This window comes from Pelmatolapia mariae, linkage group LG22, assembly GCF_036321145.2.
Source record: "Pelmatolapia mariae isolate MD_Pm_ZW linkage group LG22, Pm_UMD_F_2, whole genome shotgun sequence".
Lineage (NCBI taxonomy): Eukaryota > Metazoa > Chordata > Actinopteri > Cichliformes > Cichlidae > Pelmatolapia > Pelmatolapia mariae.
In genome coordinates, this window is record NC_086245.2 from 18,466,273 (window position 1) to 18,483,863 (window position 17,591).

General features: G+C 42.9%; 1 protein-coding gene across 1 annotated transcript; it reads right to left on the reverse strand.

The window, feature by feature from the left end:
* Window positions 1-2,613: 2,613 nt before the first annotated feature.
* Window positions 2,614-9,916, reverse strand: trib1 (tribbles pseudokinase 1). Its single transcript, XM_065470904.1, has 3 exons — window positions 9,248-9,916; window positions 8,151-8,443; window positions 2,614-5,193 (listed from the first exon to the last, which is right to left on the reverse strand). Exons 1-3 carry the CDS (start codon window positions 9,566-9,568, stop codon window positions 4,719-4,721), a joined length of 1,089 nt encoding a protein of 362 aa, XP_065326976.1. The 5' UTR covers window positions 9,569-9,916; the 3' UTR covers window positions 2,614-4,718.
* Window positions 9,917-17,591: the final 7,675 nt, after the last annotated feature.

Sequence of the window (17,591 nt, forward strand, 5' to 3'; positions counted from 1 at the left end):
GGCTTTAACGCAGTTTGCTAGCAGCTCGCTAGTAATCAGAGCTAGCAACCAGAACAAACTATGTATAGTTTGTGAAAAGTATAACACAAAGTTACATGTTTTGAAATGTGGTGGCTGCTGCGTTGAGGCACAACTTTCATTTTGAAGGTGAACATTGTACATTTAGAACCGCGCGGCTCGGAGCTAGTAGCGAGCATTTGAAGACAAGATGTGTCTTCCATACAAACTACCAGTAACGGCTTCGGTCTGCTAACAACCAAAGAAGTCGTTTTTGGTGGAACACTCTCATTGACACTAGTTTCTTCTAGTAACCAGTCAGGAAAAACTAATTTTTCCCTGGCAACTGTTAGTTGTATCACTTTCAATATAGTGGACAACTCTCACGTGATGGTCACGTAACATGACATGAGAAATCTCTGTTGTTCAGCCACAGATGCTGTTAATTAGACAATATGCTAATAAAATATAAAAATTCGACCCACCATAATTGAAGCTATATTAAACAGAGAAATCCATTAAAGTGCTCCAAAAGACACTGACAACCGAACTGGAGTTACCAATGCAGTTCTGGAGTTTGAATCAATGGCGTTGATGACCTGCAGACAGTTGCTACACCTGTCAAAGTAGCCATGACCCTAACTTTTAACCTTAGGAAAATCCAAGCTCTGTCCACACCTGTATGGGTATTTTGGTAAACGTAGCTTTTTCTATGCATTTTAGTGTTTTGGCAACATGCAAACGGCTTGTTAGGTCACTGAAAATTGACCTTTTCTAAAACTCTTTCCAGGGTGGAGATTTTCAGGAATTCATTGTCTTTGTTTAGAAGTGCATACAGAAAACAAAGATTTTTGTTATGCATTATCAGGCATATGCCTTTATTTTCCTTTTAGACGTCAGACTATGTGAGCTTCTGATTAAGCAACATTTTATATAATCGGGGTTATATCGTCACTTGTTACTTTGACATGTTCTTGACAATGCTTGACATTGACATTGTAGCCACTGGCTACAGCTCCCTGTGTTGGCACATCCTGCCATTCAACCCTAGCTGTCAATCAGCATTGCTCTAAGCCTTACTGGTATGCAATCCTTTGTACTCATAGACAGAAGAAAACAAGAATGAATCTTACGGGTCATTACAATTAAGTTAGAACTCCCTCAAACCTGCATTCTATCTTAAGGCCAACAGATAACAAAAGCCGTGGCTCCAAAAAGACTTCCACTTTCATAGAAGTCTAAGGGAAAACAGCTTTCAGTTTTAACCTCTGTAAACACTTTGCTGATGGGTTTATGGGCTCAGACACTCATTTTAGGTCACACTGAATCAAAAAATTAAGTCTATTTAGTACATCTTGGTCATACTTGAAGGATTACCTGTAAACTAAACACTCATTGTTTAGTTTACTTGTCAGTCACATCTGTTTTTTGCAAATGGCTACGCAAAAGAAACGCTTACGTCAAGGCTTCAAAATGGAATTTTAGACAGCAGAAGATGACATCATGGTAGCTACGTCCATCTTTTATACCGTCTATGTTTGCACCAGACTGTAAACATCCCTTTTAATGCTGTAAAAGGGATGTTGTAGCATGGCAGTCTACAGGGATGTACTCTCTTTTGGAGCTAACCTGAGGTGGCCTTTGCAGGAAGTGCACTCGGCACTTCCGCGTTGGCTTCATTTTTAAGCCCCAGAGGTTGTCGCTTGCTACACATAATCAAATTCCCTCTCGAACACACAGTCCCCCAACACACGTCTCCAGATATTCATTACTTGACCTTCTACTAGTCTGCTTTTCAGGGGCCCTGTTGTCATTCCTGGAGGAGCCCGGCTCTGATGTGTTAAGCAATCGTTTGGCAGCTTCCCAGCAGCTGAGACACTCCAGTTACCCTGTTGATACTTAATCTGACTCTTTTGCTCTCTCTCTCGCTCTCTCTCACTCACACTCACACACACACACACATGCAGGCAGGTATGCACATGAACACGCACACACGAACAACGCTTACGCAAGCCCCGGCCAGCCATGCCTAAGGTAGTCATAACACACAGAGGGTGGAGATATGCCAAGCTCTTATAGGTCAAATGATTCACAGGCAAACAAGGATTGGATATGAAAGCATGTAAGTATTTGACTTCAAATAGTGCTGTTGTTCACTGTTTGATGAGATGACCTCGAGTTCCCCTGGTTACTGCTGAAGCTGGAGAAAAAGAGAATGAGAGCAGCGCTTATGCTCCCCCTTGTGTGTTCCAGGAAAGAAACACTGACCCACTATTGACATTTGTGTGTTTGAGGAGTTAAATGTTACATTACACAAAGGTCAGAGAAGAGTAAACGGCTAGAGGCAGAGATGGAGAAAGCGGGAGAGGCAGTTTTTTTTTCCTTGGTTCTTTTCTCTTGCAAAAATGAAATTGAAAGCGCTGAGGGAAATCGCATTGTTCTCCCTCACGGTGATGAAGAGCGGCGCTGAAAGAATTCTTCCAGGAAAACCTCTGAGGCACGCATCAGAGCCGGGCAGGCGTTAGCATGGCTGTGTGTGTGAAAGACAAGTGGCAGTGATAAATAATAACATGCTGTGAGAATATGAAAAATGTGATCTTTATTCAACAACTCCACACATATTTCAAATATACATATTTACATATTTTATACAATGAATATAACTCTTGTGTGTAACCTATCCGGACTAAAAATAGCCTCTAGGTTGTGTCACAAATACATAATTCACAGTGCATTATGAAGATTGTGCACCCGTGTCAGTTTACATGTCACATGAAGGCGTGACTCACTCTACATGTATGAAACAGAAACAACATCGTTAACCTCTTAAATTAATTTCGCTGTGAAGGACAATTGCGATTGTCACGAGTCTCCTTCCATCTGGTCTTCTCGAGCAGATGAAAGAAAGAAAGAACCGCGAGATGCTCTATTAGCCTACTGCGTGACTAAAAAGAAAGAAAAATTAATGCACAACGCTTCTCTGATGTGCCAGATTAGTACCATTGTCAATAAATTGTACCAGAGCAAAACAGCTGGCTATAATAGCTTGAATGTGGCTGAAACTCTCTATTTGCTTTTCACAAACGAACATAGTGTATCTTAGAGCGTGGTACAAAATGTCACCAACTGTGAGGACTAGTCTCCATGGATCCGTAGCTTTCAAAACAAGGAGAAATTTTTTTTAAAAAGGAAAGGGGGGAGATTTAAAAAAAAAAAAAAAAAGTACCACTAAAGAGGTGAAACAGTCTGAACAGATTCTTCCAGCCAAGGTCATCACCATTCTCTGCAGACACGCTCAAGTGTTGAGTCATCAACAGACAACCAACATCAAATATCGCCTGACTGCGACTGATTCAGAGTCATTCAGTTTATGAAACACAGTGATACGGGCACAACACTCAGCACACAGCTCGGCTTTTGTTAAAGCAAAACAGGTTCACATAATGTTCCGACAGAAATGAACAAAACAGGCTCAACTGCTCAGCTGGGAAAGTCTTCATTTTTCTGCAATGCGTCGGTTTCTAATTTAAGTGCATATTTGGCACATTTCATGAACAAATGCAGATTTTTTTTTGATTGCATCGGTGCTTGTTTTCCCTTTTTTTTTCTTTGATTGAAATCCCACTGATGCCATCAGGTTCAGGAATTATTCAGTAATCTCTGATGCTGCTGATTCATGTGGCCAAGTGTTTAAAACCAGAGTTGCTCCCAGCATTTAGGTAGTTAAACCAGAAGCATTAGTGTTGGGTTTTAGCTGATGGCAATTGCACATATGCAGGATTTCAGACATGCTGGATGGACTGATGCTCATATTTGTGTTCGGATTCAACCTTTAGGCAAGATATTCAGCTTTGAGCTTGTGCCATAAATGTTAAACAGTCTTAACAGTTCTAAATGATAAAATGACAGAGATGTACTTTTCTCTGTTAGCCATTAACAAGGACTTGTGTCAGCATCGTGTGTGTGTGACGAGCTCTTACCATTTTTCTGCCAGTCTTACACCAGTAACACCCTGTCTGTCTCAACCTTCTGTGCGTGGTGTGAAATTTGTAAATGCGCTCCATTCGCAGAGACAGTGCCAGATTGGCAGTGAGACACCTTTGTAGTGTCCCGCTGAGGATGACACATCAGTCCTCTGCTATCCATCTTTCTCACTTTATGTCACTGTCTGTTTCAAGACGTCAAGCTCGTGCTTGGCCGTCCTCGAGCTGATCGGTGAGTCAGCTGGTGAAGCCTGCAGTCTGGTCAGAGAGTGAGAGGAACAACATCCTGGTCTCCTCGCCTCCCGCTCGAGATTCAGCTAATGCTTTATGAAGCCTCATGAGTTCACGCTGAGAGCAAACATCGATGACTGCTCTCCGACTGGGTATTAAATTCCTGTGACACACTCGGAGAAGCCTGTGGAGATTTTTTTTTTAAAAACACGATCTGGCTTATTTCTGTCATGGTTAATTCTTCTAGCACCAAATAATTTCCAAATCACACATACAGAAACACAATGAGTGATCATTGTGAACAATGCCCTTAGCGAGTAACATGTATACGACAACAAAATACAGTACAGTAAGATTTTGTAGAAAGCTTGAGGGTGTATGTACACACAACAGTACACAAATGGGTTTCTAAAAAGTGCCAATGTAAAAAACAAAACAAAACAACAAAACAACAATGAATCCCTCATAGTTTGTTTTGGTCCCTCAGTCAGACTCAAATCGAATCCGTCAGCAGAAGAGGTCGTCGTCCTCTTCCGCATCAAAGGATGGCACCGTTTGTTCGGCCGAGCTTACTTCCTGGTCACCCAGCGCCGCTTCCCGGGACGACGGCGGCATGTGGAACCACGGGTGGGCGAGCAGCTCAGTTGCTGTGAGTCTCTCAGAGGGTTCTTTCCTCAGCAGGCTCTGGAGGAGACACTTAGCCTTGGGAGACAAACCTTCAGGCAAACAGCACTGGCCTCTGCGAATTTTGGAAAAAAGTGTGGCCGGGTCTGGGTCATGGAAGGGGTAGCGGCCGACCAGCATGGTGTACAGCATGACCCCGAGGCTCCACATGTCGGCCATCTTGCCGGAGTAAGGCGTGGAACCGCTGAGGATCTCTGGGCTGACATAGGCAGGGCAGCCGTGGGTGTCTGACATAGAGTCATCCTTGGGGTCTTCCAGGACGCGGCAGTCCTCAAGGCTTTCTAGTCTCACCTGCGTCCTGCAAAGGAAGTCAAAAAAAAGGTCAACATATCTGAAATGGACTTCAGTAGTGCAAAATGTCAATATATGTATGTTTGAGCCAAACCGCTATCCCACAAAAATAACCACAAGTGAGGGCTTTAATTTTACTGTAAAGCAGGATAAGTACAGTCTGTTTCTTTCCTCTAGCTTTAATCTGTGCAACAGACAGATGGACAGACAGTTTTACACACACACACACACACACACACGCACACACACACACACACGCACACACACACACACACACACACACACACACAGAAGTGAACTTACTACAACCCAAATGCGCCGCTGTGATTCCTGTTTAAGAAGCAGAGCTGCCTAAGCAAATTTCCAATGACTTCCTGGCACTCACATGGTCATGTAAACACACATATAAATACACTACACCAACACCCCCCCCCCCCCCCCCCCCCCCCCCCTCCTTCCTTACTCTCACACACACAATGCTATATTTAGCCAAGTTAATGACAGGACGTACATTTAGTCCTGCAGCAGAGCAACTAAGACTGTGAGAGCATATTTTTTTTCAGGATGAGGTACTCACCACTGAAACGCTCTTGCGCAAAGATAGAACATTTGATGGGAAACTTTTGCCATTTCCATGGGCAAAAAAATATGTCATGCATTTTTCTACTTTTTTTTTCTTTTTACAGCAGCAGATACAGACTGTTTCTAGTTCTAATTTAATTTGTATATAATGACTGGGGGGGATTTCATCAAGTGAAACGCACATAAAGAGCTCTGTTGTATCTCAGTCTCGGCGATTTGCCCCAGTGAGACACTTGAGATGTCAGATGGACTGACTGCAGACAAAGAAAAAGCCACGGAGACAGGATGAAAAGAGTGACAGCCAGAAGGACCAAGACGGAAAAGCAAATGATATTTAAACAGCGAGATAGTGGAGGAGATATGTCAGGAGAGGAGAAAGGAGATGGAGACAGAAAAGGAAACAGAACAGAGAGAGTTAGAGGGGTGGAGAGAATGACTCATCCTACTGTTGAGAGTACATATCTCCTCTCCTCCTCCTCCTCCCCTCTCGCTCTCTCTGTCTCTCTCTCTCTTTCTAGAGCCGAGGCTATCTGCACCTGGGTCCCACACTTGCGGCGCCAGCCATCCCATAATTACCCTCAAATGGCTGTTGCCACATCAGTGACGCACGGGAAGGCTGGCCTGACTGTGAAGCTCTGCATGCTTCAGAGTGCTAGTCACCTTTCCTAAACTGGCTCTCCCAACTGCACTGTGTATGTCTGTGTGTGTGTGTGCGAGAGTGTGTGCGAATGCAGCTAGCATTTGTCAAAATGTTGTGACTTTCTCTGTCGCTGGCTCGGCCGCTGCATTGTTGGCCAGGACATTGCATCACGGCTTGTGCGCTGGGGTTTGAAAGATGCCTGATTGTGAATTTTGGAGGAATGGATGACGGAATAAATGAGGTCATGCAGAATCGTAAGAGCTCAGTGAGCCTTAAGTTGTTGTCTGTCTGTGTTTGGACAAAAGAGCAAAAGAGGTGATCTCAGGGTGAACAAAGCTGATTTTCTGGAAACGAATACCGCCAAATTCCATTATGTCACAGAGCCGTTTAACGTTATCAGTAAAGCCTGCATGTTAGTTTTTCAAAGTCACGACAGGATGCTTTTTAGGTTTTTTTGTTTTTGTAGTGGCTCTTTGAAATGTTACCACAAAAAGTGCACAGAGAAGTCTGCATGAGATAAAAAAAGATGGCATCACCACACATCTTCATGGGTCGAGCGGGTCAACCTACCAACATTAATGTTGCAGTGCCGTCGCTCCGTTGATGAAATACTGAATTGCCGGCAACAAGCCACTTGAACTCGCAATGGACCGCAGCATTACAGCTCTGAATGCGCGAACATGCATGTACGGACACATGCACACGCACGAAGAAAAAAAGAAAAAAGCTGTGCAACACTCCCCTCCCTCCCCTCTTCCCCTCTGCCCATATACACAGTGACTCATCGCTCTGCAGCCATATAGCTATCAGAGGGACGCGACTAACTTCAACTTCTCTCACTGGCTGCCTGCTCTCATTCATCGACTGTAACCCAGCTAACCCAGAGGTCATGACTGAAGAATGTTACTGTTCAAAAGTCTCCATGAAAAAGACCCTTTGGAGAGCCGGATTGGGGGGGTGGAGGGGATCAGTGGACGCTTACAGAAAAGAGAGTGACGCAAGGGCAAAGAGGCGACAAACAGTTTTGCAAGCATGGATTTTGTGTATCTTCCTGAACTATATCTGGCACTGGGAGATGCAGGCATTTAGATGTGTGTGTGTGTGTGTGTGTGTAGGTGTGTGTGTGTGGGAGCAGGTTCAAAGCATACTACTTCATGGATGTAAGTGAATGAAATCTTGCTGGACACGCCAGTTATCCTGCAGCATTGCTATGATGTAATTTATTAATAAATGATGAGTAATAAATGCATTCTAAGATATAGACCACAGAAGGTATGATTTTCTCATTCAGCAGCCTTGTCTCGCAGCTCTGCCAAACTGCCACCCACCACATTCACACATGCTTGCCTGTGCACGCGAACACACACACACGCACACGCACACACACACACACACACAAGCATGCAAAACAAACACACAACACTGCATACAAAGAGACACATCGAGAGTGAAATAGGGAGACAGACAGAGAGGGCGAAAATCTGGGAAGCTAAGCAGTCTTCCTCCACAAGTACAGAACCTCCTACTCTATCTGTGCCCACATTGATATCTGCACACATGGCCTGTGTGTGTATCAGCTGCTGCTGTCTTCGCTCTGTGTTTTCACTGGCATGTACCACTACACTAGACGTTTGAGAGCATTCAAATAAATCTGTATAGCTGAGATCAGTGTTAAGGACTGAGAGCAATTCGAGAATCGTGACAGGTGAATCTGACGCTGCAGCAGGACTTTAAATCCTCACCTTTTGTCATCAGTGAAGACAAACTTGCGTAATTTCAGGTCACCCAGCACAATGCCTGCCTGGTGGCAGTGGGCTACGGCCAGGGCCACCTGACGGAAGAGCCTGCAGGCATGTCCCTCGTCCAGTCGGCGACAGCTCTTTACCAAAGTGTGCATGTCCCCAAAGTCTTTATCCAGGAACACGTAGGCCTTGCGCTCACCGAGGATGATGTCCCTGATGCCGGCCACATTCTTGTGTGCTGGTAGAATACCATAGGCTCTGATCTTTTCCTGGTATACCCCCATATCAAAGACCTGGAAGAAAGATGGGAGGAAAAGGAGGGATGCAGGATGGAAATTAGAAAGATGGGTAAGGAGGAGAAGAGAGAGAGTGAGTGTGAGGAGGAGGAGGAGGAAGAGGCAATAGGTCAGTGTGTTCTTAATGATCATCTAAGTAAACAACCATGAAAATTTGGCAGCGACATAAAAAAGGCATGGGATATGCTTTGATTCCAGCTCAATAGATTGCTTTTGCAAGCGCGTGACAAATGAATCATCAAAGCGTGAAGCGATTAACTTTATTAATCAACAAAGCCAAACGCCTGCAGGTCTATCATGCAAAATAAACAGGGACCTGGAACAGTGGAGGACCCTGTCCTTATCGGGAAAGATCCTTATCACGAGAGCCTTTTTTGCCTCACATGTTTGCATTTTTGTGTGTCACAGCGTGGCGTACTGCGGTGACGTGTATGCAAATGAGCCCAGTTGACAGACACAGTGCGAAGCACCGGTGCCAAGGATTGGTGGGCTTCAGTATGATAGGCTGAATTTCCACAATACAAAACAGGCAACATAGGGTTTGCCTGCTCTTTCACGTCGTGTAAAAATGAAAGGAGCCTTATCAGGTTAAGACATTTTAAAAAAATTAAATAAATAAAAAAATATATATAATGAAGTAAGACTTTTATTACGCAAATCGTGACACATTTCGCGTGAGAATGACATCTGGTGAAAAAGTCAGCCAAATACGGATGACATGTCAGACAGGGTATTGGGCAACGGGATGTCTTGAAACATCATTCATTCAAAGAAATTGCACAATGACTGGATTGCGCATACCTTACACAGTAGCTCATCGCCAGTATCGGTGTTCATCGCGCTGTGCATGCACTCCCGGTCCGCCAGAGGTAGAAGTAGATACGATCCTATGCTGGACGGTCCCTGGTGAGTCGGTGGGACAGAGGTTAAGCCGGGGCTGACCGGGGATCCGGGAGAGGTGCCGAGGAGTCCCTGCGTGTCCCCCGCCTCGGCGCTCAGCCGGGCGCATTTGGCCGGCGGCTGATCGTCTGAGTCCAGCCGCTTGTGCGCGAGTCTCCCCGCGCGGATGCAAGGTGCCCGGCTGCTCCACTGCAAGTTCATCCTGATAGGCCGATTCACCATGAAAGCAAAAAAAAAAAAAAAGAAAAGAAGCGAGGTCCGTTCCGTCTGCTTTTAGATGCTCCCTTTCACGGTTAAAATAAGCTACAAACTGTGCTCTCCATTTCTCCGTAGAAGACTCAGCACTGGTGACACATAAAAGAAACTTCAGCGGATTTTGGTAATAATCCAAATCGACGTCCTTCTGTAGAGTGAGTGCTCGTGGCTTCTGAGGTCTGTGTACTTTTGGTGAGAGGAAAAAAAATCCGATCCCTCAGAGCCCAGAGTCAGTGTTTGTTAGAGAGAGAGAGAAGAGAGAGAGAGGAAAAAAGAGAGAGGACACAGAGAAAGAGAGACCGCCTCACACTCAAAGAGTGGCTGAGAGTGAGTAAGCTCCAGTGATGTTGAGCTCTGAGCTCAAACACTCCGCCCGACCAGTCCAGCCTCCTGGTGACACAACCATTGAGCAATCCTGCTCAGCGCGGCTCTGATGACACTACCCACTGTATTAGCTTTCTCAGACGACTGCGTGAGCATATGCTTCAAACATTATTTATTTATTTTTCCTAACCAGTGTGTCATGAATCTTCAAATTCCCCCATAAGAGTTTTTTGCTGATACCAAAGGAACTTGAGGAGCTGATGAGAGGAGTGAAGAAATCATCTGTTACTTATCAGCTGCCTCATCAAGCATGCACATGTTTTAGGCAATAATTAACAATCCTTGAAGTACCTTGTCTGACTCAGTTGTTCCTTAGTGTTCGGCTCTTATTGCCCTTTATTGCCAGTTGTAACATTTTCTCCACAGACCTCTGCGTGGCACCGGAACTGTTTGCTCTCTAAACGCTGGGCTTCAGGTGTGAACCAGCCCATACAAAAAGCTTCAGTATGCTAGCTTGAACTCTGGCTTTAACAACACCATGATATTTTCCCATGCTGGGCCTGTGGATATGACTCACCCCCATAAAGCTGTAGTTTTGTTGGGCTATAAGAACTCACAGAAAAATATGCCAGCTTGGCTCTGTAAACAACATCATAGCAGCCGGGCTAAGGTGAAACCACTTGTACATCAAGCACCCCGACCAAAGGAGCCAAATGCGGTGCAATTCTTTATGAGAATTCTGCAATGATATTGAAAAAAAAAAATAATAATCAAGCGAACGATGGACCGTTAAGAATTCAAGGGTGAAGTGCAGGATATAGTCAGTTTGAAAAACATTCCTGTGATGAGCGCTGAGACAAGTTGTGTTGGGCAATTATAAATGTGCATGTTTGTGTGCGTTTGTCGGGGTGTGTACACACGCGTGACCATGTGCGTGTTGCGCAAGAGTTCTCTTTTTCCACTGCTTTATGTTGAACGAGCACAGTGGCTGCAGCAGAGGCTCACTGAGCATTCACTGAAAACACAGAGCACCAGCTGGCCTGTGTGTGCGTGTGTGCACCGTCAAACCTCTTTAGTGCCGCAATTCCTGCCAATCAGAAGCACGCCGTTCCCAGTCGTTTCTTTTCACATCTCTAACACGGTTCCTTCCACAACATGTCACACACTTAACCGGGTCACAGCGGTTGGGCACAGCTTGACTCAAAAAGGTCATGCAAACCTGTTTCTGCAGGCTGTCCAAACATGGATGAGCTGCAGATTCCATAGGAATGATGGCTGTTATTTTTAGGCCTTGCATTCTTTCTTTGCGCAGTGGTCGTCCTACGAAAAAGGTGACTCACTCAACTGATTGATGCATGCGTGTCTCTGTGAGCAAGTGTCTTTGTCATGCTGCTGAGCAGGCACGGGAACAGGTTTCCTCTCTCTCTGCCTTCCCTCTTTCTCTTTTTAAGAAGTTGAACAAACAGGATGAGCAGTCACTGTGGGAATGGGAGGCAGAGGTACTGAAGGTTTATTGTTATGTGACATCAAAGTGATTATGTGTGTTTGGAGTCTGTTTGTGCCTGACACGGTGTTTAGGAGGATACTGGAAAAGCTGACTTATTTGTGTTGGCTGTGATTAGAGAAAGCTTGTGTGCGCATGTAAGGTCACATTTTGTATCAGTGTAACTGAGAGTTCATGCTGGAATCACATCACGCAAAGTGACATCAAGATATGTGGGCTGTGGATTACACAATATAGATTTTATTGCCGAACAGCAGGTTGTAGCAGTATATATAGCTGGTCAGCCAGTGTGTGCCTCATGGTGTGTGTGGGTATGTGCATGTATATGGTGCCTGAGTAGGAGTGTTACTGAGTAGCCAGTGAGCTAGAAGTGAAAACAGTATTCAGGGCATGATCTTCCTTGTTATAATTAGCTGAGTCACTCACCACTGGCAGCAATAAAAAGAGACTGGGAATTGATCTGCTCTGAGAATAGTTCAAGTCTGATCTGGCAGACATCCAGCCATCACTGTGGGTTACTTTTCATTCATGCTCATTTTTACCAACGTACACAGGCACATGCAATTAACGGAGCTGCAGATGTGAGACAGTAACTCAAGTTAGATGTATAGTCACCAGAATCAGCTCCTGACTGCCTGCTTTAAGCTACCTCTTTCTGTTGATACTTTAGATGCTTCATAATAATAATAATAATAATAATAATAATAATAAAAACAGTTAAATCTTCCATATGTTATCAGTTTCTGTGTTAAACATGATGAGTACACAGTCAGCATGCTTCTTTCATGTATGTTTTTTTTAAATTTTACTAGCAAAACTGTTACTGGTTAGTTTACTGTTTTTTAATATGTTAAAAAAAGATTAAAGATTTCTTTTTATTTAGAATGAACTGTATTTTTTTTCTTATTTTGACCCAAAAAACTTAACATTGATGAAATGACTGAGAGGATAAATAACTGTCAAACTGAGCCATACATACTGCACTTTACTCGCATCTATAGCTAAATTAGAATCACCAGTTGACCTAACATGTATTTTTCCGGACTGTGGGAGGAAGCCAGAATACCCGGAGGTAACCTATACTAACACAAGGACAGCATGCAAACTCCACACAGAAAGGCCCGCAGCCCGGATCTGAATGAAGAACCTCTGCGCTATGTGTTACCCACTGCACCAATGAATGCTAGCGTCTATTGACATAACCTGACTTCATGCAATTGAAGGAGAAACATCTGTTAGCTATCTTGATGGTAACACCACAGAAATTGTCCCGTCATCGCACGTTTGTTGAGTTCAGATAAGTAATTTAGCACTAATCTTTTTTATTCGTTTTTTTGGAGACAGACATGAGCATGTTTGGCCATGTCTGACAAGCAAACACATACTTGGTTAGCCAGGTGCACCCGTAGAGTCCATTCATGCATTGCAGAGAAACAAACAAACTTCGACTGAACATTGACCGAAGCACTGTTACTAAACTTGACACAAAACTATTCATATCCTTTTCAGTTAATTGCATGAAAACTGCTCCAAAAGCATCCCGACAGTAAAAAAACGGGAGCTCCAGATCAGTCAAGCTAGCAGGCTAGCAAACAGCTAGTGACTGGATAAGCACCCACTTAAAAGGTGATACACCGCTTTTTGCAAAGCTTTACGATTTAAAAATATTTTGAATCTTCTATACATATTTATCTAATGTAAAGCCCCAAACCTTTTTTTCCCAGCATGTTTATTTCAACTGTAAAGTTTGACATTTTGAGACAGGAACTGACCCAAATGTAACACTTTCACTTTCATTTTAATTTTTTTTTTTTTTTAAATTTTACATCTGTTGTTCGTAGTATGCATTTATTTGCTAACATTGTTAAAATTATTATCATTGTTAAGTACTAGTCAAATGATTTTAGTGACTGCACTGCAAATCTTAAACCCCTTCCCCCCAAAACTCTTCTGCAGCAAAGGAAAGCTGATCTGTATTTCTCTGACAAAGTAACAGCTTCACAAACTTCATGATATCAGTTAAGTATAATTACAGCTGAACTTGGATCCTATTCTTGTAAATCTGGAAGAAGCAGAAGGAAGTAGGGACATTATATGAGTCTTTTCACAAGCCCATCATTTCCACTGTTGGTATCATGCAGCCTGTTTTCTTTTATGACATTTGTAAAGTAGAATTTGTTTTCTCCAAATGTCTGGTTGTCTGCCATTACCATTGTTTCTCTGGCCAGCTGACAGTTTGCTATGAATGCTGAATTAGAGTGTGGGAGATAGAAGTGGGCCAGTGGATTTTAAACTGCATGCTTATAATAAAAAATTATTGCCTTTCTATTCTGTCAAGATAAAAATTCTGCCTCTAAAACAAAAAAACAAAACAAAAAAAAGGGTCTAAAAGCATGCAGTACTCCTCTTTTCTAGTGTATATTTTCACATAAGCTCCCAGATTGTGAACTGCATGAACTCAAGTGTTGAGGTCCCAACCAAAATTAGCCATCAATCCGCAACAATCATTTCTACTGAATATGCTCTATATTTTTACAACCTAGACTGACCTCAAGGACAATCAATCAAACCAGGAGCTGAGATGGAGATTGTTTCATGTGGAAGGACTCCAGACTGTAGTCTGGCCAAAAATTTCTGCCGTCCTTGTTAGTTATCCCAATCTGTCCATCACGTTTTCTTTGATCTTTTGGGCTGAGACACGGTTGGTTAGCTTAGACTCACTGGTTCCTTGGCAGCACAGATATTTGTGCTATTCAATCCCAGGTTAGGTTTCATGCATCCTTTTAATTTTTACAATATGCTCAGCTAAGGTTTTATAGCATTAATTGTTTTTACATTGGAACACACCCCTACACATTGTTCCCCTGTGATTGAAAACATTTGTTCTCACAGAGGGGAGTTGTCATATTTGCACATACTCAGCACAAAGACTTCCCCAAAGGTCTTCTGAGAAGCTGTAAAGTTAAGCTGGAAAATTAAATTCTTCATCTGCTGTCCACAGAGCGTTCACATGAAGTGCTATCTAATGTTAATATGTCTTTTGTGGCTGACAGTTCTTGTAAATGAATGATTGGCAAAGCAAACCTACATGCTTTGTCATCTTTATTGTGGTTCAGAAGGCAGGAAGTTCCTTTAAATGTTTTTTCTTTGTATATTTTATAATATTAAGTGCCTGAGTTGAAGGCATCTGGGTTTTGTTTATAGGTTTTTTGAAGACCTTGCAATGAAGGTGCTTCTTCAGTTTTACCAGCTGATGGGGAGTCCCAGGATTTAACCCTGTGTTCTGAGAGTCACCAACCATGTCCTCATCTGAGTTGTTAGGGTTGCAAGAGCCAAGGTGTGACTTCTTTGTGAAAATTTGATAGTTTGATAAAAAGACCACCTCCAAGGTGACAGATCCATGAGAGGTATTCCCTATCAGTCTTCAGAACTAAAGAAGACTCTCAGATGAGAAAGCAAACATCTTCAAGTTCAGTGGCCTTCAAGTCAAGCACTCAAGACTGCCATGATCTTCCTGACTGAGAACCTATAATATTTTTCTGCTTCAAATTTCCAACCAAATAGTACTGATATGTTGTCACAAAGCACTCATAACCTGCACAAACTAAGGGGAGCAAGGCATTGTTTTAGTTTAAAATTTATTTTACATTCAGAGGAGGTAATTGCAGTAGGTGCAAGACCTGTTATCAAGATGGATGCGTAACCCTCCTGAACAGAAGCTATAAACATATTTAGAAGAATCAAGTAGGCGTTAGCTTTGGTCTAGAAGTGCAGAGCAAAAGGCATGTTTAGAGGTTGAGGCAATAACCTGTCAGCAGTTTCGTGGGGCGTGGAGTTATCTCCAACAGTGTAAATCCACAAATGACTTTTAGGGCAGTGTGTTGTCCCGAGCACAGGTGTAGTATTTGACCATAGTTGGGAACGGCTTCTTCAGACCTTTCAGTGTAGTAAACATAACCTGGGGTTATTGATATAAGTTCTGCTTTGAGCAAAGAAAGTTTTTTGGTTATTAAATGATGGGTAGCTACACTAGCTATAACATGGTTGGTCTACAGTTTTTTCCGGTTTAATCAGTTTGAGATCTGGTGACCATGTAGGCCATCACTACTCAACATATGGCCTGTGGACCGAATCATGGCCCACTATAGGCTCTTGTCTTGGCTGCTGATCAATTTGTAATTGTAAAGATGTTCTTGATGTGACTGAGGATGTATGAAGTCTTTTGGACCAAAAAAAAAACTTTGTAGCTTTTGAATGCAGTGAAATATATTATTTATATTCTATATGTACACTGACCTGCCACTTAATTAGGTACACCTCGGCAGCTGCTTGTTAATGAAAATATCTAATCAGCCAATCACATGGCAGTAACTCAATGCATTTAAGTATTCAGACACGATCAAGACAACCTGCTGAAGTTCAAGCTGAGCACCAGAATGAGGAAGTAAGTGAGTATAAGTGAGGTTGCTGGTGCCTGGGTATTTCAAAAACTGCTGAACTACTGGGATTTCCCCACACAGCCAACTCTAAGGTTTACAGGGAATGGTACAAAAAAAGTCCACTAAGCAGCTGTTCTCTGAATGAAAATGTCTTGTTAATTTCAGAGGTCAGAAGAAAATGACCAGCCTATAATTCACACAGGCTCACGTAAAGTGGACAACAGAAGATTGGAAAAAGCATTACCTGGTCCAATGCAACATGCAGATGGTAGAGTCAGAACTAGGAGTGAACAACCTGAAACATTAATCCATTCTGCCTTGTATGGTTCAGGCACTGAGTGATTTTCTTTGATTATTTTTAATTAATCTTTGTTTATTAACCAGCTACTTGGCCTCTGAGCCTTTTCCATTAACTAGTTCACCTGGTTGAGAAGATAACTCATGCATTGGTGTTTAAAAATCCTTATGAGTAACTTTGTAACCCAGCCTCTACTAACACAATAAACACATGCTTCTAGTTGAAAGCAGGCTGGTGTAACTAGCTGATTAATTTCTATTGTGACTATATAAGCAGCACAAATAATCACACAAGACAAACACAAAATAGCTTAAACATCCTAAGATCTTACACATAAGAGACTAAAATGACTTTGAAGATGAAAGAAGTGCACTGCGTAAGAAAATGGGAATTACGTTCACCCACTGTAACCCATCAAACTCAAAGCGAAACAACGCAGTTATCCTTTCTTGGTGCAATCACGCAATTTAACTGGAAAACTCACATGCATCAGGCAACCCCCTTCAGCCCTACATCAGCAGAATTTCATTTGAAAAGATCAGCTCACTTCCCTTCAGGTCCCAAGAACAAAAATTTCACAACTCTGTGTTTATCAGTCACTCTTCAACACATGATTTCACTGAAATAGCTCGTCTTACTCTCAGAGTTCCACTCCAGGATGACTCAAGGGGTTTCCTGTTGTTAATGGGAAGTGAATGACAGTTGTGTATGCATGTGTGTGTGTGTGCTGTAGCCGCAAAACACACACGTCACCACCATACTGTCACCGGCCCATCATTGAGGTTGCACAAGTAGCCTTTGCTCAGACAGGCCCAGTCCATGATGTCACTGTCAGTGGAATGAGAAAACACAGCGAAAGGAAACAAGAAGTGAATCGCGTCATTTGTCCGCTCAGTTGAGGAAAAAGGAAAAAGAGGTAGGGAAGTAGAGACGACCGATTACAGATCAGACAAAATTATCAGTCCAGTTACTTTGACGGCCTCTGTGTTACCATAAAGTCACAGCGGCTTTACACTGTGATTGACTGAGGTGAGAAAAGTTAAGGGGATCAGCAGAGCCATTAAGATTCTTTTTATGGTTGCATCAACGATAGAGGTGGCCTGCCCCACTGGTAGACCATAGAGACTGTAGCTAAAAATATGTAAATGCTTCTTATTTTCTTCACTTGTCCTTTCTCTTTTTAGTGTTCCCACTCGTACCCTTTCCCCCTGGTGTCACTCGCTTTGATTTATTAAATCGTGTTAAAAATATTCTTTTACAAACACCACCTCAGAAGATGGCACATGAAAGTGTCAACCATCATTAATCTCCTCTGTGCGGCGTGATGAAAGATAAGCCGTGGCTTTTGTTCAAAAACGGAGCTCGCTTTTAACATACCTGCACAAAATTATATTCATAAGCGAGCAAATCCTCAAGTCTCTTTTC